The sequence below is a fragment of the Arabidopsis thaliana genome (assembly GCF_000001735.4).
Source record: "Arabidopsis thaliana chromosome 1 sequence".
Lineage (NCBI taxonomy): Eukaryota > Viridiplantae > Streptophyta > Magnoliopsida > Brassicales > Brassicaceae > Arabidopsis > Arabidopsis thaliana.
In genome coordinates this window covers 13,029,783-13,050,992 of record NC_003070.9, presented here as the reverse complement: position 1 = coordinate 13,050,992, position 21,210 = coordinate 13,029,783, and the positions used below count along the sequence as shown (strand labels likewise).

Below are 21,210 nucleotides of genomic sequence, written 5' to 3'. Positions count from 1 at the left end.
TGATTAAAAACCCACGTGAAAAAAGGCAATGAGTCCCACATCGGATGCGAAAGCAAGAAAAAATGAAAGTTTGGCTATAAATAGTTAAACATACCGAGTGTTGAACATATATATTTTTCTCATGCTTTGGTTGAAGGTGGCAATAACCTCAAATATATCAGAGGGTGTAGATACTCAACGACTATAGGAGGCAATAACTTGAGCAAACAATTGATTGCAGAAATCCATCGACTAAAGCTGTCACCTGTTTGATTCCAGCTTTTGTCTCCTTACCTGTTGAGTGTCTAAACTCTCTGGTACGTTCATAGTTGTTGCTGCCTTTCGCTTTTTTTTTTACTACACGCAATTGTTTGAAAGAAATATTTCATGTGAATTTTAGATTATTTATTTATGTTCTGTCTCTTACTTTTTATAAAAATTCTAAACAAACAAGGAGTAGAGTTTTGGGGGTTTGGAAAATTTACTACGACTTTAATCTTGTTGGAAACTACAAAATTTTGTTGTTTGCACTCCTCTTATGTCCATAATATTTTTTTATATTACCTTTTAAATCATCCATATTTTCCTAAATCATTTTCCAGAAGAAAAATAATTAGCTTCATACCTTCATCCAATGCTTTTGTGATTCAAAAATCCATGTGAATGAAAGCAACTTATCCCACATTGGTTGTAAAAGCAACAAGGGACTAAAAGTTTTGTTATAAATAGTTGGACATGCTAAGTGTTAAACATATAGTTATGCCCATTCCTAGGCCAAAGGCATGAACATCCTCGAAAAAACGAGAGAGTATAGACGCTTATCGGCTGAAGGAGGCGATAGCTTCTTTTCTGCCTCAGTATTTGTTTTTGTATTATATTTTTATAGGTTTTGCGCAAAAAGCCCTCAAAGTCATCTATTTATGCAACATTATCCTCAACGTTCAAAAAATGCAAAGTAATCCTATAAAGTTAAAAATAATACGCAATATAACTCATTTTTGTAACTTTACATATATTGTAAATGTTTTCACTATCACATACATTTGTTTTTAAATAATTAAAGATATAGTTGAACTCGTCATCTCCAGAGCTTCGATTTGATATATTAACATGTCAATGCTCGATATACTCAATTTGGACCAACCAAAATCATTGGCTCCATCATCAAATGTTTCGATCGACATATATGATTATTTACCTAATTGATACGACCATTTATAACCAGACCATTAGCTTTTGAGATGATAATTCCAGACAAGCATCAAAAGATTATCTTATAGACAAAGACTTTGGTTGAATGTGTATGATTGGAAATTTTATTTTATAGAATGAAGTCATATTTGATATTGGTTGAGATTATGTGAGACAAAATTATTTCAATGTAACTAAATATTAGGGACATACTATAATGTTTAGTGGTACTCAAAAAATTTTGGAAAATACAAAATTATGCTAAACAAAATAAATAAAATAGAATATATCGTAACACTGTTTCTTTTCTTGTGATATATATTTGTTACATAGATCTAAGTGAACAAAGTTAAATACTTAATAACTTTGTTCATCTCTTTTTATTTTGTTTACACTGGTATTTTCAAAATTGTATCCAAAAGTTTCTTCCAAGTTGATAATCCTCCACAATCACGGCGGCATCTACTGATACACGTACATCCTCGTCTATATGGATTAGCTGGTGTACGCTTATAACAATCGGGTGTTGGAAATCTTGGATTACAAGGATGTTTTTGCCATGGAGGATATTCAATATACCTTTTCGCATCATTGCTATTTATAAACACACATACAAAAACCAAAACTGTCACAAACATAAACACTTGTGCTTTCAACATTATTTACTTTCTTGATTATTTTTTGTTTGGTGGAAAGATTGGAAATGCCGATTCTTTTTTATAGTGCAAGAGATAAATTATATATATATATATATATACAGTATAGTTTCATTCACTTTAATACAAAAAGTTCATTCTTATCTTTGGCAGTGCAGATTCTTTGTAGTTTTATTAATGAAAAAAACAATAAAATTTGGTCGTTATGGTTTTTGTTTCAGTTAAGACTTTAAAAAATAAAAGATACCCATTCGAAAATAAATTCAGAAAGAAAAACTGAGATTTTTGACGACTACTTGATGTTCATTTGATTTGATTTCGGTTATGGTTTTAAAAGATTTATGAAATAAATTTTAGTCAGTTTTTTTTTTCTTAAATATTTTAGTCGATTTTCCAATGCTCATTAAGTTCTTAGTTTTTATCATAAATAAATGTGAGAATTTTTTTTAAAAATCAGATATTATGACATATAGTATAGTCTTTTGTTAAGGAAAAAAACAAAGGGGGGTATCTTAATTTGGTTTTGGATCGTTTTAACCAGAGTAGATACTCGTCCATTCCTAATTGTATGTACTACACAATAACCAGCTTAAAAGTTCTATATATAATTAAAGTATTGAACCAATGATTTTATAGTTTTGAAGTTCCATCATATTTATTACGTCAAGATCAAGCAACATGAGGTTGAACCAGGAAACATAGGTGGTTTCCGGTTCAACTAGATCTTCAATTCCGGTACATTTAGTTGAGTTAATTAATGGGCTTACGAAAACAAAAGAAAAAAGAAAGTTCTTGGGCTTGACACGTTTCTAAGCCCATAACGAAGTTATTAAAAGAATTAGTTGAAGAAACAAAAAGCTTTCTCGTAATTTTCCAATGTAACCCTCCAAAAAGAAGGTTATTGCATTGGTTTAATTCGGTTCACTGGTACTTTCCGGTTTAAATCAAAGTAACCGTTGGAAAAAAAAAAACTTCTTCAAAAAAATCACAATTTTCAATTCGCGTCTCCCAGATATACTTCTGATAAAAATGGTGAACACGATTATAATGGTTTGTATAGTCGCCGGAATTATCGTCGGAATGCTTAACAAACTCGACGAAATTCAGATTTTATCGAAATCAAAGCTCAAAAAGTGTGAGTTAAGCATCAGATTCTACTAATCTCAATTCACTTTGATTAGCTGGTGTAGTGGTGTGCGTTGATAACATTCAGGGGTTGGAAATTTTGGATCACAATCATTAGGATGTTTTGGCACTCGAGGATATTTAATTGTGTACTCGAGAAAACATCAGATTCAGGGAATCTCAATTGTGTAAAGATTTGTAAATGAAGGAGAAATGTTGTAATTTTATTAAGCTCTTGTCTCTTAACGATTACAATGAGACATAGTCTCTTATTTATACATCTCATAAACCCTAGGTGCCGTAACACATGTCGTTAGATGACAGGAGGCTAAGCACGTCATATCTGTTCTTTGTCTCTATCCTTGGTACAGATTCATAGCTCACCATCTTTGCTTTTGCAACGGCTCTATCTTTGACGCAATACTCTGCAACTTTGTTCTCTTTGTCGTTTGTAAGCTGCAGAGGTAACCTTCTGTTGTTGGGCTTTTCGATATTCTGAGTGTTAATGGGCTGAGTGGCTTGGCCCATGACATTGTGTTGAGAAGACTCTGAGTCGAGCAGAGGGTTTCACTTGTGCTCTGTTTCTGTTGACTGAAGCTTCTCCTTTATACTCCCCTGCAAACTTGGTGTGGGTGGGAAATCTACACCCAGTTTGTATCTGAGAGAGGTGAAAGCATCCTATGGCAATGACTTTGTGAATATGTCGGCCAACTGCTGATGAGACGGCACATGTTTGACAATGAACGAACCCAAAGCTACTCTTTCCCTGACAAAATGATAATGAGTTTGAAAATGTTTTGAGCGGGTAGTACCGGATTTGTAGCATGGTATATCTACAAAAGGTTATCTCCATACAACTCCGGTGGTTCTCGTAGTGGAATATGGAGATCTCTGAGCATGTTGTTGAGGCAAATGATTTCTGAAGTTGTATCAAACAATGCCCTATACTCAGCTTCCGTCGAACTCTTGGAGACTGTGGGTTGTTTCTTTGACGACCAAGAGATGAAATTGTTGTCTAGGAAGGTGCAGAATCTGCCTTTAGAACGTCTTGTTTCTCTACAACCGACATGGTCACTATCACTGTATGTTTTAAGCTTGAAGGTTGTATCCTTGTTTGTAGAAGATCGTTTCGGCTTTGAGTAGTGGCTATAGTCACCATCACTGTAAGTTTGCAGTGTGAAGTCTGTACCACAAATTTCCTTTGTCTTACAAATTTGTTTTTCTTAGAGACTTATCCTCAATCCTGATGCTACGCACATAGGTTTAGTTGCTACCGATTTGTTATAAGTCTATACGTTTCCGCAGATTTGTGTTTCCAAAAGATAATTGCTAGATTGACTCTTAGTTACTAAAGATTTCTTTCTTTGATGACAAATTTATTTTGAATCACAGATATATATTCCATCATAACAGATTTATTGGACGAAATTGTCGCAAATTTAATCATGACTAAACTAACTTTTTAGTAGTCACAGACTTGTTGATGCACTTTTATTGCAGATTTATATTCACATCCTGATTTTAAGATGCCACAGATTTATTTCTGTTAAAGCAATCTAAACCGTCCGAGTTAGGGTTTGACCAAACATTAAAGTAGCTCTTCCTTACCCTTATCTTATCTTCTTCTTTACTCCTCCGCCTCAAGAAATATTATATTCCAAATACAATGAAATGTTAAATCGTCCATGTATAGAAATATATGTTAAATGTTTTTATATACAAATATTTGTATATAAAAAATAAAAAAATAAAATTTTCAGAAATAATTATGATGGCTTGTCCTAAATATTTAGCTATAAATATAAGGTCTCGGTCACACCATATCAAAAGGACTTTTTATTAAATATATAGTTATGATATTATGGTTTGTTTTATATTCCTATGGTTCTTTATATGAATTGAATTTCTTATCATGCATTATGATTTTTCACTTGAAGTTGATGTTATATGTGTATTGTTATTTTGTTGTTGTACAAATTAATATCAATTTTTTGGAGCTGATTTGTATCTTTTGAATTGTGTTTTAGGTAACATGGGAGTTTTTATCAAAAGATTGAATGAACGAGTTGATGTGACATGTCTCTTCGATTAAAGTCATAAACAAACTTTTACATAAATCGTGAGTTCTCTTTAATATTTGGTACCTCTTCATAATTTACTTTCAATTTTATAATTTTGTGTTGGATATAGATTATTGGTAGTCTCTCGAGTCTGATTTTTTTTTGTGTGTGTTTTTTTCTTGGTTTTGGTTAGAAATTTCAATTTACTATATGAAGAGAAAGAGGTTAGTTTTCAAACTTAAACCACATCGATGTTTGAATATCTTTGCTCTTGTTCCAGTAGTTTTTGTTTTTTCTAACGTCTGATTACTCTCAGTTTCATATAGTAGAATCTAATCAAAAAAATTTCAAAAAATTTCAAGACGAGTCGTAATATACATTACATATTTGGTGAAGAAAAAATAGAACCCTAAAGTGACGAATACTTGAGAAAGGGGCAATCGATCTAAAGAATCTGGTGGTTGTAGAACCCTATACACATCACAGATTAATAAAGCTAAGAAGTCATGCACGAAGAAGTCATAGCGGAGGTTTCATATGCCCGTACCATGCAATCATGCATCATTATATGCCCGTAATAATACGAATGTGAAACCGAATACTTGAAAAAGAGACAATTGCTATAAAGGATCTGGTGGCTTGATTTGAAACCCTAAAGTATATGTCACATATTACGAAAGCTGAGTCTTTTTGACGGAGAAGTTACGGCGGAGAAATACCATGCATCAATGTCTTGCGTATACATATTTGGTGGAAAAAATAAATAGACTACTATTAGTGGTAATGACTGTTGTGACTTTCTCCACATTGAATATGAAATTGAACGTAAAAACCATTAATTATTTTTATGAAGCTGCCATGTTATTTTGCAACGTAATCCATTTAATCATTGTTATAAAATAACTTTAATGTCGGATATGATGATATAACTTATATAAAAAAAATACTACATCAAGAAAATTTCTTAATTCTGAAATAGTGATTTTATTCCCAACTATAGATAATCATCAATGACGAATATATTACGGTTCAAAAAAGTTGTAACCTATAGTTAATAATATGACAATTTGCTAAATTTCAAATCCCATATTATCTCATGAGCGTGATTATATGCCAAATGGTTCTAAGATTATATGCTAAATTCCAAATACAAAAAGTGTTAAATTGCCATATAGATGTTAAAATTTTCAAATATATCTTAAAGGAAAAATTTTAATTTTCAAAAACTCACAAATATGTTAATGTTAGTATAATAATTTCTAAGTTTTAGTTTAAACAAAAAATCAATACTAATTCAAAGTTGAGGCTATAAGCTTCTAAAAGCGTACACATAGAATTTTAAACGACGAATTGCGGTTGGACATGTCATTTGACATTTTAGCTATTACGTTAGTTTACATTTTTAATTCTAACCAATTTTTATTTAAAAAACCTTATGAAAAGAAAGAAAAAAACAATATATAGAACAAATAGAAATGTAAACTTTTTTTAAAACAAACAAAGAATGTAAAATTTTGTTAGTAGAAACCAATCACGATTAGGTTTATTGCTAATTAACATTTTTAGCCATTACGTTAGTTTACATTTTGAAGTTCTAATAATTTTCAATATTAAGATATTTATGAAAAGAAAAGAAGCAATATTTAAAGAAAAAATTGTAAACTTTTTAAAAAAATAACATGTGGAAAAACAAAAAGTGTAAAATTTTGTTAGTAGAAAATATAAAATAATATCATTAAAAATTAAGATATTTCTAAAATAGAAATAAATATAGAAAATATAACATAAGAAAGAACATATATAAAAACAAAAGTGTAAAATTTTGGTATTAGAACATATTAAAAATAATATCATTATTAGTTTGACCAAATTTGCTAATTTTCTCTCTTAATCATAATTAGGGGTTGGAATTATGCTTTAGTTTCGAGTCAAATTTGATTTGGTTAGATGAGGAAAAATACTACTAAATACCAAAGTGGAAAATATTCAACTAACAACGCAAAGACAAAAACAAATTCATGAAGGTCTAAGAAACTTTTAGTTTTAAATAAAAGGTTAAAAATTCTATTTAGCAGGAAAAAGAAAAATGTAAAGGTTTTATATTCGAAAGTAGTGTTTTATGTATAATTAGTCATTAAATATAATAATAGAAAAGAGATACTTGACATATCATAATGTTTAGTTATTGAGATATCAAACAAAGAGCTCAATGAATTACGAGCGCATTGCTATTTGGATCATCTATTTTTGCGAAGGACAAAATCTTTAATCTCATGTATAATCTTTGAATCAAAAATTGAAACTAAAAATCAGTAAAAATCATGTATGATGTAGTCACCATCTCTTATGGCGTTAAGACAAACCATCATAGGTGGTTTGAGTCTGGAAGCAACAAGCTTTCGCCTTAACAGCAGACAGAAAAGTATCTAGTGCATAATCTTTGCCACAAATAGGAGGGAATCGATCTAACAATGATGGTTCGAGACTAGACATGACCTGCCATAGACGTGGACAGGGGAAGTAGAGAAATATCAGATGTGTCGATGAAAGAAATCTGAGAAGTATCCGGTGAATCGACAATTGGAGAATCAGAGGATAGCGAGTTGAGGACAAAAGAGGGAAAGACAATTTCTTAAAGGGCTAAGACAAATAGAATGGGGAGAGATGACCTTTTCCACTAAAAAAAAACCCAATAGCCAAGAAGCCAACAATTGGCCCAAACGTTGCAAGGCCCAAAGCTAGGCACCAATACTACATGAGGTATCACCGTCGCAAAAATAAGTAGCAAAGAGGAGACTAAATATCGCTGGAACCTTTAAAAAAAATGGTAGGGGAACAACATCACCACCAAACGAGGAGGAAGCTTTATCGGGGAAGTCAAGAACTAAGAATGGGATGTAACATGAGTAGAATTTGAGGGGTAACCAGTTGAAAGGAGGAAAGATACAGAGTTGAAGACTGGATCTTTGCTTAGGCACCATGAAGAGAGTTGCCACAAGGAAAACAAGGGGGAGTCGGAATCAACTCCAGCGAGTCTACATTATCAGATATGAGCAAGTTTTGGATCAACTCATGTGGTTTGACTTTGAACAAGAATTGAGCACGCATAAAGAGAAGAGATACAACAAAAACGATAGTAGAATATCCAACGCGGCGATCCATAGCACCACTGACATCAGAGAACGGCGCAAATCAAGATATCTCGGGAATAGTGCCTGGGAGGATGCGGCTATCAGAGAACGGCGCAAAGTGTAACAAAAATTTAAATAAAGTAAATGATAAAAAAAATTATAAATTAAAGAAAATTTATTAAAAATAACAAAAAAATAAACAATTGTAATATTTTGGCATTAGTAGTATTATTGTATAGTTACTTCAATAATTATTAAGCCTAAAATTATATTAAAACAATCAATTACTAATTTGCATTAGTAATATTAATGTATAGTTACTTCAATAATCATCTGATACAAAATAACCTGTAGTATCAAAAACATTAACTTGAAAAATATAGTGCATGTCGCAGAACCACCCAATCAATTTTAATTTCGTTTTCAACTATCGTTGACAATAAGATATTGCTTTCTTTAGATTAAACATTTTTCTAAGAAAAACTGTGTACTGCTTAATGCACATGGCTACGACTACTACTAGTGTGAGTTTGTGTCTGTGTGACAATTGTGGGAATGGTGGCCAATTGTCACAAGTTTAGCTAAGTTTCTCCGAATATTCTTTTATTCGTTCATAAATTTGCTTTCAATGGACCTTTTTTTGTCACTTCTCACAAAAACTAAATAAGCTTTACTTAATAATGTTATAAAGCTGAAACCTTGAGCATAAATTGATAAACAAAACTAACAAAATATATATTCTCGACTTGTAAACATCATCTTTTTATTGACTCTTCTAAATCTTTTTCTCCTTATTGTACAAAAATTTTACAGCTAAAATTCATATATATCTATTTTTTCTAGTTCAATATATAAGATCATGTTTCGAATTTTCGAACAGATCATCACCATTTTTAGATAGTACAAAAATAAAATACAGATATATCAAATCCTAAAGGATACATTATTGTTCTTCTTTAGGTTTGCATTTGCATCTCTTCTGCTGCTCTGTCAATTCCTGAATCCATCATCAAAACCAAATAAAATGATCAAAAAAATCCAAAATCCTAACATATTTTATTAAACATAAATTTGTGTTTCTAATCAATTAGTATCTGTAGATAAACCTGGATCTGGCTTTGAAGAGCCTTCACATACTCCACAGCTTCTTCCAACATGTCTGCAGTGTTGGTTTGCTGCAACAAAGAAAATACAAAAAAAAACGAATCTTCGCGTTATAACTCTCCCGGACTATCATGCATTGAATCTTCTAAAAGACTGCACAACCATAGTTTATGGATTAAGGAGTAAGTAGTTTTGAAGTTCCAATAATGCCTTCACAATCATCAACAGTTAACATCCAAATTCCTTTACTTTACGGCTAAGCACTAGCTCCTACCTTAAGAACCAATAATGCCTTCACAATAATGCTCTAACCTTAAGCTTTAAGCATATCTAATCTTGGACCCATTTGGTAATTCTTTTTAAAAACTTCAAAGAAAACTTAAAACCAATCTGCCTTGTAAAAAGAATTTACCTTATCCATGTTAGGAACAAGCTCTTGCAGCCTCCTAATCCGATCACTTATTCGCGTTCTTCTCACCTAACAAAATGAACAGAGAAAAGCTTAATGACAAAACAAGAATGAGGCAGAAACAGAATTAGTACTGCAAAGCATCTAGCACAAACTTTTAAGTAATTACCCGTTCAGCAATGCTACGAGGATGAGTAGCACAACCACGTTTAGCACGAACCCTACAAGGAACTGAATCCTCAAAAATCTTGTCCATGTTCATATCCATCATTCCTGATATCCCACCACTCATTTGCTCTTCTTTCTACTCACAAACCAAAAGGGAAGAGTTATTAGTTAACTCACAAACCATATGCACACATGAAAACATGTTTCATTTCACAAAAGTCATGATTCAGAAACTTCTAAAGTTACAAGATCGATACATATCTAACCAATGAAGGCTCTTTTTGTTTGCCCATCTACTAATACAAACTTTATGCAACATTCACTTTCACAGCCACAGGGAAACAAAGAAAAAACAACTGCAACTTGCAGGGGAATTTGTTTCAAACAAATGCAAGTTGTCAAATTAGACAAGACAACTCTTTTACATCTTTATTGTCTCCACAACTGAAGAATTCAAACACCCAATTAAACTAAAACCGTATCAATCCCCAAAATAGAACCTAACCTCACCATTTTGACCACAAATTCACACAACTTGACATTAAAGTAAGCAACAAAAAAAAGTTTATCTTTCCATTAAAGTTCGCATTTTTATCTGAATTTAATGGAAACAGAGTCTTACCAGCTGAGAAGAAAACTGTGTTTCCATATCTCTAGACCGTTTAGTCGGAGAAATATCAACGTTGGTCGACAAATAGTCATAATTCGCCGGAATACCAAAATTAGAGAAATACCCATCAGTCCCAGAACCAGACCCACTAAGAAAATCAGCCGGAGAACTATTCTGACGGTGAAAGCCACCACCTTGATGATGATTATACAATCCTTGCTCAACAGAACTCAGGAACTCGAACGAGTCGTCACGACTCGTTATCACTCCTCCAGAGTTATTATTACCAGTAAGCAGCTCTGTTAAACAAAGGTTAGGTTTTAAACCTTCTTCTTCATCTTCTTCGAGTAGGGTTTCAATCCAAGTAGCTGGAGCTGAACGGATCCGAGATAATCCACTTCGACTCACCTCTCCTCCTCCTCCACCACCACCACCGCTACTTCCGCCGCTTATATGAGTGGATTGCATCGGGGTCTCCACCGGAGAATGTCTTTAGTCGGTGAATTGAATTCGCGCTTTTTTATGGGTGGAGACAATTAGACAAAACAATTTATTAAATTTTAGCAGCAGACCAGATTGTTCTCCGATTGTTGTCTTTTCATCAAAAACTACCGTGTGATTAATTTACACGGATACAAAAACAGAATCGTTGGATTTGTGTTTTGTTGACTTTTGACTAAGATCTAACGGTGGATAAGTGAGAGGTTTCGTGCGGTGCATTACATTGAATTCTAGCTTTTACGTCACTGTTTGTTCTTTATTTTTCAGTGGATATGGTTTCTATTTATTATTCGTCTACGCGCAACTGTAGCGAGTGAGGTATACGTTCGGAGGCTAAAAGGAGAGACCACCTCCAAAAATGAAAAAATGTGACCTTTTTTCTGGCTGAAGCTGTTTTTTTTTTTTTTTAATATGTATATTACATGTTGGAAGATTCAAATTCAGCTTCAAAACTACAATGTCTTTTTGGATATGTGGTAAAAAAACTCTAGGCAAAGTTTAGAGGTCGCTAATTTGAGTGATGCACAGAACGAAAGTAATATTACATGTTGTAGTTTTGTGCATGGAAGATTACGGGTTTTACCCTAAAATTTTCTGGTATTCAAAAAATATCACCCAAAAATCATTTTTTCAGTATTTTCAGTTTCTAATTAAAACACTAAGAGTTTAAATGTTATTATTTCTACAGTAAAAAAATTAAGTAAATTGAGATGTGATCGCGGTCTACTGGTATTCATAAATCCATCAAAAACCAGAGCAATTTTATACAAGATCGAAAATATAAAGTCGAGTGGAATGCATTTTAGAATTTCATATACAATCCCAAATTTTTTTTAAAAAATGGTGTAGATTTCGACCAGTTTGCTCTAAAAGTAATTTAGAGTTTTGTGAAAACTAAACCTCCAACTCACCAATTTTTGCATATTTACATTTCACCTTTAGCCAATGCAGATTAACTCTACAAAGTTAAAATAGTATGCAATTAAACCATTTTTCGCTACAGTTAAGGTTGTAAAATGTTGATTAATATTAATAATATGTCAAATTTAAGCTTTAGTGACAGAGAGTTCAACTAAACCTTTAAATTTTAAAATCTAATGAATGTGACCGTTAAAACGTTTACAATATATGTATATAAGAATTAAATTATTTTTATTTTGATTTTCTATGATTAGTCTATAATTTTTTGAGATGGAAGATAAAATAGTAAAATCCAAAATTTAATGCTTGGACTTCTTTATAGAAATTCATCATCTTCATCTCCAGCCCCAAATGTGTTGTTCTTCTCCTTCTAAAACGTTTTGAGGTAAAAAGGAACACGATATCAAGTTAAAGATGGCAACACAATTAGGATGGGACAGGACAACTTGGTAGACTCACATCCTCCACGTCCATTACAGATGGATTCAGCTCACACAGACGACAAAATAAATAAACATATTTTGAACAGGGGTGCATATCGGTTCTGGGATACAGATGCAATAAATCAAATTGTTAACCCAAATGATCACAAATTTATTCATGGTATTCATTTATCTCGGTACCCTGGTCCAGATCGTATAATTTGGAATTATTCTGTCTCTGGTATTTACACAGTCAAATCAGGTTATTGGCTACTTACTCATGACCCTGGAGATAATCAAGTTTATCCTTCCATCCCGCATGGATCTACAACGATGAAGAGCAAAATATGGAAATTACCATTCTCCCTAAAATTAAACATTTTTGATGGTGTGTTTTATCCAAGGCTCTAGCTACGTGTGTTCGGCTGAACACAAAAGGTATGCACATCGATCTGATACGTCCTAAATGTCGAAATGGAGATGAAACAATCAACCATGCTTTATTCACATGTCCATTTTCTACTATGACTTGGAGGCTTTCCAATACACGTGTTTTTTATGGTCAACTAGATCTGATGATTTAGAGGCCAACATAGCTAAACTCATTGATGGTTTTCAATCACCAAGTTCAACATATGAGCATAAAGTTCTTCCTTTTTGGATCCTTTGGCGAATGTGAAAAGCGAGGAATAATCTGGGTTTTAATAACTATAGAGAATCATGTTCGAAAGTGGTATTGAAAGCTCAAGCAGAAACAAAGAAGTGGATTTTCAGTAATGGCACAACCGACTCTTCCCGAAAGAGTACAAGCACGCTACCAAGAGAAATTCTTCATTGTTCAAAACCGAAAATCCCCTATGTAAAATGCAATTTTTATGCAAGTTTTGATGAGACATCTTCTCAAGCTCGTCGTGGGTGGATAATACGAGACAAAGATGGAATGGCAAAGGCATGGAGATCAAGTGATCCTAATGGCACAACATCTCCGTTAATAGCTGAAACAAAGGCGCTCCTTGTCGCAATGCAACAAACATGGATACGAGGATGTAGGTTGGTAATTTTTGAAGGAGATAATGAAGTTCGTATCAAATCTATCCAAGGATACACTACCCAGAGTAATATAACCAACAAAGACATTTGCTTTTGGAGGAAAAAAATTCGACATGTTCTTTTCAAATTTATTAAGAGAGAATGTAATAATGTAGCCCATCATTTAGCTATACTAGCTTATAGTCAACTCTTGTTTTTGGCTCATTCTGTCATTCTGCCTATTTGGCTTGATGAACTTCTATGTATTGACAATTCAAATTAATTCAATAAGTTTTTGACGAAAAAAAAGAAAAATATTTGGGTTCACCTCCTTTATTCACCTCCTTTATTCTAGCCAATTAAAATGTGACACCTAATAATTATAAAAGAATTTAATTTAATTATAAAATCTAATTTGCCACAAAAACAAAATTATGTATCGGTTTGGGTTTATTTGAAAAGGTCAGGGTTTAGATTTTATGATTAAACGAGGTTAAATATCGGTTTGGGTTTAGATTTTATGATTAAACGAGGTTAAATATCGGTTTGGGTTTAGAAAGTACGATTAGGGTAACACGTTAAATTTTGGTTTAGGTTTATTAACAGATTTAGATTTTACAATTAAACGAGGTTAAATATCGGTTTGGATTTAGAAAATACGATTAGAGTTTAGTTTTTTACGATTAAATGAGTTTAAATGGTAGTTTGGGTTTACAAAGAAGAATTAGGGTTTAGATTTTATAATAAACGAGATTATATATCGGTTTGGATTATAATTATAGTTTTAATTTATTATGTAATTTAAGTATAATTTGACATGACATGTTTTTATTGGTTAATGCAAAAAGAGGTGAACAAAGGGGTTAACCCAAGTCTCGTTCAAAAAAAAAAAACGTTTTGAGGTTTGATCTTTACTTAAACTTCTAGATTATTTATTTATTCTTGAGTGCTTTTGGATCATTAGAGTTTCTTAAGAACACTACCAACCTTTAAATTTGATTCTTTTCTTTGTGCCTGCTTTTGTGTTTTGACAATACAAAAGTTTCCATGTTCCCCTCTCCAATTTCTAGACTCGGAAGAATAGATTAAACACCTAAACAGAGTCTTGGTTCCAAATAATTGTGATTTTTGTGAATTATGTTATGTGCTTATGTATATGTTTGAGTAAAAAAAATTTGTAATTATTATTATTTTGGTAATAGTATATCTTGGAAAAGGGAAAACTAAAATTTATTTAAATAAAAATAACTTAAAATAAAGGAAACGAGGTGCAAATATTTTTTCGTTAAAACAATTTTTTTTTTAAAAAAAAAAGTTGCAAAAAATAAAATCTTTGTTTTTAATTAATAAGATATATATGGAATTGTAAAAAATTATTCAATTGCCTTTTTAATTATAGGATGCATAATGTATCATTCATATCAATTCTTCATCTAGAAAAACGGTGAGACATAAGATACAATCTTAACTATAAGAAAAATCAAAGATTGCAAAAATAAGGAAAACTAAACAAAAAAAAAAAAGTAAAAACCAAATAGAGGATAAAGTAACCAAGAGACTTTTTAGGGTTAGGAGTTTGTTTAAATCCTCCTCGATTCTCTATCTTTTTGGGAATAAAATCGACCGAGAGATTTTGGTTTTGTTCAACAATGGCAGAAACAAAAAACTGGTATAACACAAGAGAAGCGATAGAAAAAACCTCTCCATCGAGACTTGACGGTATCAACTTAAAGGAAGAGACGTTCCAACGTTGGTCTTACACTTCATTCCTACAAGAGCTTGGCCAGAGACTAAACAATCCTCAAAAAACTATAGCCACTGCGATTGTCTTGTGTCAACGATTCTTCACTCGTCAATCACTCACAAAGAACGACCCGAAAACAGTCGCCATCATCTGTATGTTTATAGCCGGAAAAGTCGAAGGGTCTCCAAGGCCGGCCGGTGACGTCGTCTTTGTCTCGTACAGGGTTTTATTCAATAAGGAGCCGTTGAGAGACGTGTTCGAGAGATTGAAGATGACTGTGTTAACCGGTGAGAAGCTTGTGCTCTCTACTTTAGAATGTGATCTTGAAATCGAACACCCTTATAAACTAGTGATGGATTGGGTTAAGAGATCGGTTAAGACCGAGGATGGTAGGCGGTTATGTCAGGCTGCATTTAATTTCGTTAATGACAGTCTGAGGACGTCGCTTTGCTTGCAGTTTGGGCCTAGTCAGATCGCATCGGCTGCTATATATATCGGTTTGAGCATGTGTAAGATGACGTTACCGTGTGATGGAGATAAAGCGTGGTGGCGAGAGTTTGATGTCACGAAACGTCAATTGTGGGAGATTTGTGACCAGATGCTTGATCTTTATGTTCAGGACTTCGTTGTTCCGAGACATGGCTTGTGACTTTTTTGTTTATTGAGATTGCGTTTATAGAAGTCTTTCTCACAATTTATTTTCAACTGCGTAGGAGGTTTAATTTTGTTGAAACTTTTAGAGGCATGAAATCCTTAGTTTCTCTAGATTAGCTCTTTCAATTCCTTGATAATGTATTGCACTTAAATGAGAGAAATATCAAACCAAAATGCAAAGCTTAATAACAAGTTACGTTCATCATCACCATTCCTTTGACTTCTCTTCTTGTCCACCTCATGTGATATTACTTTCAACTACATTTCTTTTGTGTTTCACATATGGTATTGGGATCGGTTAATGTCGTGGATTTTACTCTTATATCACTTCTTTAGCTCTAGCATCGATATTAAGTTTATTATGTATATATTATGCATTGCAATACTAAATACATGGTTGATATGTTATGCTAATATGATTTTTATATGTTTTAAGTTTTTAATAACAAACTCAAAATATATGTTTGTTTGTAAGAATACGTGATTAGTTTTATGTGTGCAGGAACAAACCATATTGGAACGTCTTTGTTGGGTTTGTAGTCACACTAACAACATTGACGAGGAACATCGTGTGGTTGAGGTTTAAATTTTTTATTTGCGGTGGTAGCGTGAAACTTGAAAGAAATTCCTAGGTTAATTTTTTTTTTTTTTGAGATTTCAAAATTTATGTATTATAGAATTTTAGTATATCATCGTATTATTCTTAGTAATGTCTAGAAAATTCTTTTTGAATATTCTGAGAGTTACAATTAGGGTCTCGATGCATGATACCAAGAGAGTGACAAGCTTGTGAGATTCCACCATGACGCTTATCTCTGCATATCGAGATCGATATTTTTAGATTTGTACGCATATAAGAGAAATCAGCTCCTGATTACGCTTCTTCTGCTCTGAAGATCATAGGTCATTAATCGAACCTAAATTCTGATGTTGTTTGTTTCTACTTTTTTTTTTTTTTTAATTTGGTAAAAGGTGAAGGATTTATATCATTTTCAATTTTGGGACCGTATACAGAGAGAATTAATAAGAAAGGAAAACTAAAAACTATGCTCTAGAGACCTACAAATACAAGGGAAAACATTAGTGAAGCCATTAGCAGAGATAAGTAGAGGAAACACCGATTCCGAACCGAGAAACTTGGACATTTGCGTAATTGTCGCAGCTCGAAGGAGCTCTAATCCTCATCCTTGTTGCCACGAGCATTAAAATTTCCGAAGCAGTCCACAAACCTCAAGAAAGACTGCATACAGCTTCTCCGAAAACTAACGCCAAAACAAGATTGCTAAAGAGACCTAACCGCACCCGACGGCATGGGAGTGTCAAAGATGACCAGAGAAGCCGCAACAAGGCCATTTCTACTTGTTGCGGCTTCATCCCGTTAATTAGATTTTTAGCTAGTTAGTAGCAATGAATTAGAATGAGAGGATTCATCCAAATTGGGGAGAAAGAGACGTATCCGACTGAACCAAAGCCGTTAGGAGTTTTTTATTAAAACAACAAATAGTGATATTGAAGATTTCATTGAGTAGAAAAGAGAGAGGAGAATAACAAAAATATATCTATTAATTTTTTGAGAGTGAAGAACAAAAAACAAAAGAAAAGAAAGATGGTTCTCGATCGATGAAACTATTATTTATGTAATTTTTCATGTTTAACGATTTTCTTTACTTAAAATCCCACTTCTAGTGGTCGATCAGTTTCATCTATATTTTGAACTCAAAAGTAAGTCTTTTTCAGTAACATAAAATTTCTAACGACATTAAAATTCTTATTTGAATAAGAAAAAATTCATTCAAACTCCTTCAATTTAGTCCGTTACACCCCTCCTAAAGATATGTTCTTATTTCTCTTTACTTAAATGAAATTAAAGTCATCGTCATTGTGGATGAAGACTTGACCGTATCTATTTTTATGGGCAGTTTTAAATTTGTATCCTTATGAAGCTTGACTAACTTGACTCCTTTATATATATACACACATATGCATCTGCAGTTTTAAAAACAACTTCACACCAACAACAAAGAAAAAAAAATCAAACTAAATGGCTTTGTCAAAGTTTCAACTAGTAGCTCTTCTAATCACATATACTCTCCTATTTTCTTGCCAATCAAAAAGTAAATATTTTCTATATTTTTCTTCTCTCTCAGTTTTTGTTGTTGTTGTTATGTCAAATTTTTCTCTCTTTTCACCTAAACTTTTGCTATACATGTCTCTCTTTTCAAATTCGTAGACGATATTTAATACATAATTTCTTGGAAAAAATATAGTAACTAATGATTATTATTGATTTGTTTTGGCGATTAATAGTAGTGAAAAGAATGCAAGTTGGACCTAGCGAGTGTGTTTACAGAGGTCGGTGCCGAGATAGCTACGAATGTAGGAGTCGATGTGGACCGCCTGAGTTCTCACATGAAACTCTTGGTTTATGCATGTTCGATTATGATGATTACGAATATTTTTGTTGTTGTACCACAAATTACTAAAAATAATTATGATTTTGGTTGAATATTTATATTTTATTTATATAGAAATGAATCATTGTTTTAAGATATGTCAACAATACAGAATTTTATATAATGTTTGCAGAAAATAATATTTTCTTGTAACAAAAATGCCCTATTTTTTGAGTTTTCATTTGAATAATACCCTATCCTTTTTCCTCTTTTAAAAACTAAATTTAAGTATATAAAATTACTAAAATTGCCTCATTAATATTTCATAATAATTAAAATGAATTTAAACTTAAAACTGAAAATTTCCATAAATTTTAAATTTTAAATTAATATTTAATATATTTTACATTTTTAAAGATAACCGTTCCTATTTTAAATATTTAAACAAAATTTCGTCCTAAAACAAAAGAAAAATAAATTAAAAAATAATCTAAGATCCTGTCTATTGAAAATTCAAAATTGTGTTTCAAACACTTGAAAATATCTTAAGTGAGAGACTTTAAAATATTTTTAGATATTATCTAATTAAATTTTAATATAGAAAATAAATAAACTGTTTTTATCTCAAAAATAGTTGAAAAAATAATTAAGATTACGATTTTTTTTCTTTCTAAATATTGTTTTAATTTATTAAGTAAACAACTTTTATTTTAAATATGGACAAAACTGTCATTTAGATATTAAAAATTAAGTTTTATTAAACACAAAGAAAATGTAGTTTTCAAATGAAAACTCAAAGATATGATAGTTTTCATAATCTTCCTTTTTAATTTCTAAATTTATAATTAATTCCAAAATAATATTGTTTTTGGTCAATAGTCCAAAAATGATTTCCTTTTTGGATCGATGATCAAACTTATACCGATTAATGTTTTTGGGCTGTAGGAGGCCCCCTGTAATTTAGCTTTTCCACTAGGATTTCCCATACTTTCAGCCTATGCCCTATTCCATTTTTCTCCCAATGTATATAATTCCACCTAAATCACTAAAATCAATTAAGCTTCTCAACTTCCGTTTGAAATTGATAATCGCATTTTACAATCGTTAACCGCAATCAAACGGTTGATCCAAACACGATCTATTAACACTTTCTCAAAGAGAAAATCCAATTCGGGTTATAACATTTTTTTTCTCCAAAATAGATAAGTCTAATCAGCACAAAACTAGATAAGAAACGATATTTGAATCTCTAGGTTTTGGATGTGTCCCACCGTCTCCATGGCTCTTCTCCGGAGTTTTACAATGAAGGTCGCACGTGACTACTTTCATTCAGTTCTAACTTATGGTAAAAGAGATTTTTTGTATTGTAATTTGTTTGTGTGTTTTGTATGTCTCAGATTTGTTTTAAATTTTAGTTTTAGTTTTGTAAATATTTTTTGAGTTTCTAAATTCCGATTCGGGAAATATTGATAGATATTATGTAGTTTGTTTGCTCGAGTTTTTTCTCCTTTGTTTACCTTCTTTAATCTTGTCTCCAGGAATGTTTTTGTACTCGTTAGCTTATCTGTCTTCAGAAATGTTCTTGTACTTTCCGACTCTTTGTATTTCATAATAACTTTCCTCCAAACTGGTCTTGCTCATATAACAAACAGATTTATCAAATTTTGTAAATAAGTAAAAAACAGTCACATGACAAAAACCAAACACAAGTATATAAAAAAGTCAAATAAAAAGAACAAAGTCATGTGCCAAAGAAGCTTCTCCATGATCCCACTCATTTACCAAAGTCGTGTCGTACAACCCACGACCTCCTCTCCTCCCCATTTACTCCAGCCATGACTCTTCACGCGCCGTCGTCACCATTATGTTGACCGACGTCTTTTGGCTTCGTACACGACGGAGCCGTTTCGTTTTCTTTCTCCTCTGTTCTCCATTACTAATCCCAATCCTCTGTGCCTCAATCCCAATCCTCTGCGCCGTCGAGATCTTTAGTCGTCTCCGTAGTCGTCATCCTTGGTTTGCTAAATCCACCGCCGAGGAAGATGATTTGAGGCTCCGGAGATGTGAAGAAGGATGTGGTTGCGGCGGGTTTGATGAACCGGAAGAAGCTGGTTTGCTTCAGAGATACTTGGAAGATCAGTTGGTTTTGGTTAGATCTGTTTATGATTGTGGTGAAGAAGATCAAGATCAAGATCAAGATTCCGATCAAATTATTAGAGTTCCTCTTCTTTCGTAAATTTCCTTTTTTCGATTCCTTTAGATTTTGATCTTTTTATGTAGATAAACAAAAATGTCAGTTTTACTATATACTTTTCAAATCCGATTAATTGAAAATTTTCTACCATTTTCGTTTCTCTTGATTCAGTTTTTTTTTTTTTTTTTTCAACAAATACACCAAAAAATAAATATTTCAACAAAAAAACACACAAAAATTCACATCATAATTATATAATTTATATATATCAAAAATTATTACGAATAGTGCAAATGTCAAAACGGATAATTTGGCACATAAAGTTCGTGTCCAACCGCATCATATCACTTATGTAAACAACATTTTTCAGGAATGACTCTTATGAACTCTAATTAAGAGTTCTAATTAATTTTGGATTAAAAAAAAAAATCATTACTAATGATAAAAGAAATTCATTACCATCAATTTTAATTTATCATCATCTCCGCCATTAATTAAGGGGCCAGGTTATTTTACTTTCCATTATTGTCAAGAGTATATTTTTCCAATAATGCTTTTTATTTTTGTTTTTTGAGAGAATTTGGTAAAAAAATGTTGGATACGAGTTCTTGTGTTGGGTCAGATCAAGGGCCACCTTTGTTTTGTGTGAACCGAGTGTGTTCCCACAAGACAAATCATACGGTGTAGGAAATACAAGAGTAGAAAGTGGTCCATATCTTATCTCCGCACATTCTTTTGACTGCTAGAGAAATTACTTATTTTGATCTCTACCCACATCCAAAATCCAAACTTTGATCTATTTTTAGAAGGATTATTAAAAGTAAGAACCTCAAATCAGAACAAGAAGGAATTGGCCAATGAGCCTTGCAAGTTGCCACCACCAAGCCTGGAGCATACTTGGCAGAGCCTAATAAGCTCA

At 32.3% G+C, this 21,210-nt stretch overlaps 5 protein-coding genes, 1 long non-coding RNA gene, 1 other non-coding gene and 2 pseudogenes across 10 annotated transcripts; 6 read left to right on the top strand and 3 right to left on the bottom strand.

Moving 5' to 3' along the window:
• The first annotated feature begins 128 nt into the window (after positions 1-128).
• Positions 129-326, top strand: MIR773b. The gene has a single exon (NR_139163.1). It is a non-coding gene; the product is annotated as a microRNA ath-MIR773b precursor (primary transcript).
• A 1,229-nt stretch (positions 327-1,555) lies between these two features.
• RALFL5 (RALF-like 5) lies at positions 1,556-1,879 on the bottom strand. The gene has a single exon (NM_001084197.2). It carries the CDS (start codon positions 1,827-1,829, stop codon positions 1,560-1,562), a length of 270 nt encoding a protein of 89 aa, NP_001077666.1. The 5' UTR covers positions 1,830-1,879; the 3' UTR covers positions 1,556-1,559.
• A 1,452-nt stretch (positions 1,880-3,331) lies between these two features.
• AT1G35465 lies at positions 3,332-4,066 on the bottom strand (annotated as a pseudogene; the record flags this gene model as incomplete). The annotated part of the gene is made up of 1 exon: positions 3,332-4,066.
• A 3,549-nt stretch (positions 4,067-7,615) lies between these two features.
• AT1G06897 lies at positions 7,616-8,020 on the top strand. Its single transcript, NR_139162.1, has one exon. It is a non-coding gene; the product is annotated as an other RNA (long non-coding RNA).
• An 813-nt stretch (positions 8,021-8,833) lies between these two features.
• On the bottom strand, positions 8,834-11,333 carry FBH1 (basic helix-loop-helix (bHLH) DNA-binding superfamily protein). 2 transcript variants are annotated; one of them, NM_103240.3, is made up of 5 exons: positions 10,446-11,333; positions 9,825-9,959; positions 9,659-9,724; positions 9,249-9,317; positions 8,834-9,139 (listed from the first exon to the last, which is right to left on the bottom strand). In NM_103240.3, the coding sequence occupies exons 1-5, from the start codon at positions 10,899-10,901 to the stop codon at positions 9,086-9,088; spliced, it is 780 nt and encodes a 259-aa protein (NP_174776.1). In that variant the 5' UTR covers positions 10,902-11,333; the 3' UTR covers positions 8,834-9,085. The 2 variants fall into 2 exon arrangements, with proteins under 2 accessions (NP_174776.1, NP_001322829.1); NM_001333157.1 differs by having other exon boundaries at positions 9,249-9,724.
• Positions 11,334-12,240: 907 nt separating this feature from the next.
• On the top strand, positions 12,241-13,583 carry AT1G35450 (annotated as a pseudogene). The gene has a single exon.
• A 1,372-nt stretch (positions 13,584-14,955) lies between these two features.
• On the top strand, positions 14,956-15,699 carry CYCT1;1 (cyclin T1;1; the record flags this gene model as incomplete). The annotated part of the gene is made up of 1 exon (NM_103239.1): positions 14,956-15,699. The coding sequence occupies one exon, from the start codon at positions 14,956-14,958 to the stop codon at positions 15,697-15,699; it is 744 nt and encodes a 247-aa protein (NP_174775.1).
• A 2,013-nt stretch (positions 15,700-17,712) lies between these two features.
• AT1G35435 (Putative membrane lipoprotein) lies at positions 17,713-18,187 on the top strand (the record flags this gene model as incomplete). The annotated part of the gene is made up of 2 exons (NM_001036064.2): positions 17,713-17,818; positions 18,012-18,187. Exons 1-2 carry the CDS (start codon positions 17,746-17,748, stop codon positions 18,185-18,187), a joined length of 249 nt encoding a protein of 82 aa, NP_001031141.1. The 5' UTR covers positions 17,713-17,745.
• Positions 18,188-19,617: 1,430 nt separating this feature from the next.
• AT1G35430 (uncharacterized protein) lies at positions 19,618-20,440 on the top strand. Its single transcript, NM_103238.4, has one exon. The coding sequence runs from the start codon at positions 19,962-19,964 to the stop codon at positions 20,331-20,333; it is 372 nt and encodes a 123-aa protein (NP_564459.1). The 5' UTR covers positions 19,618-19,961; the 3' UTR covers positions 20,334-20,440.
• The last annotated feature ends 770 nt before the right edge of the window (positions 20,441-21,210 follow it).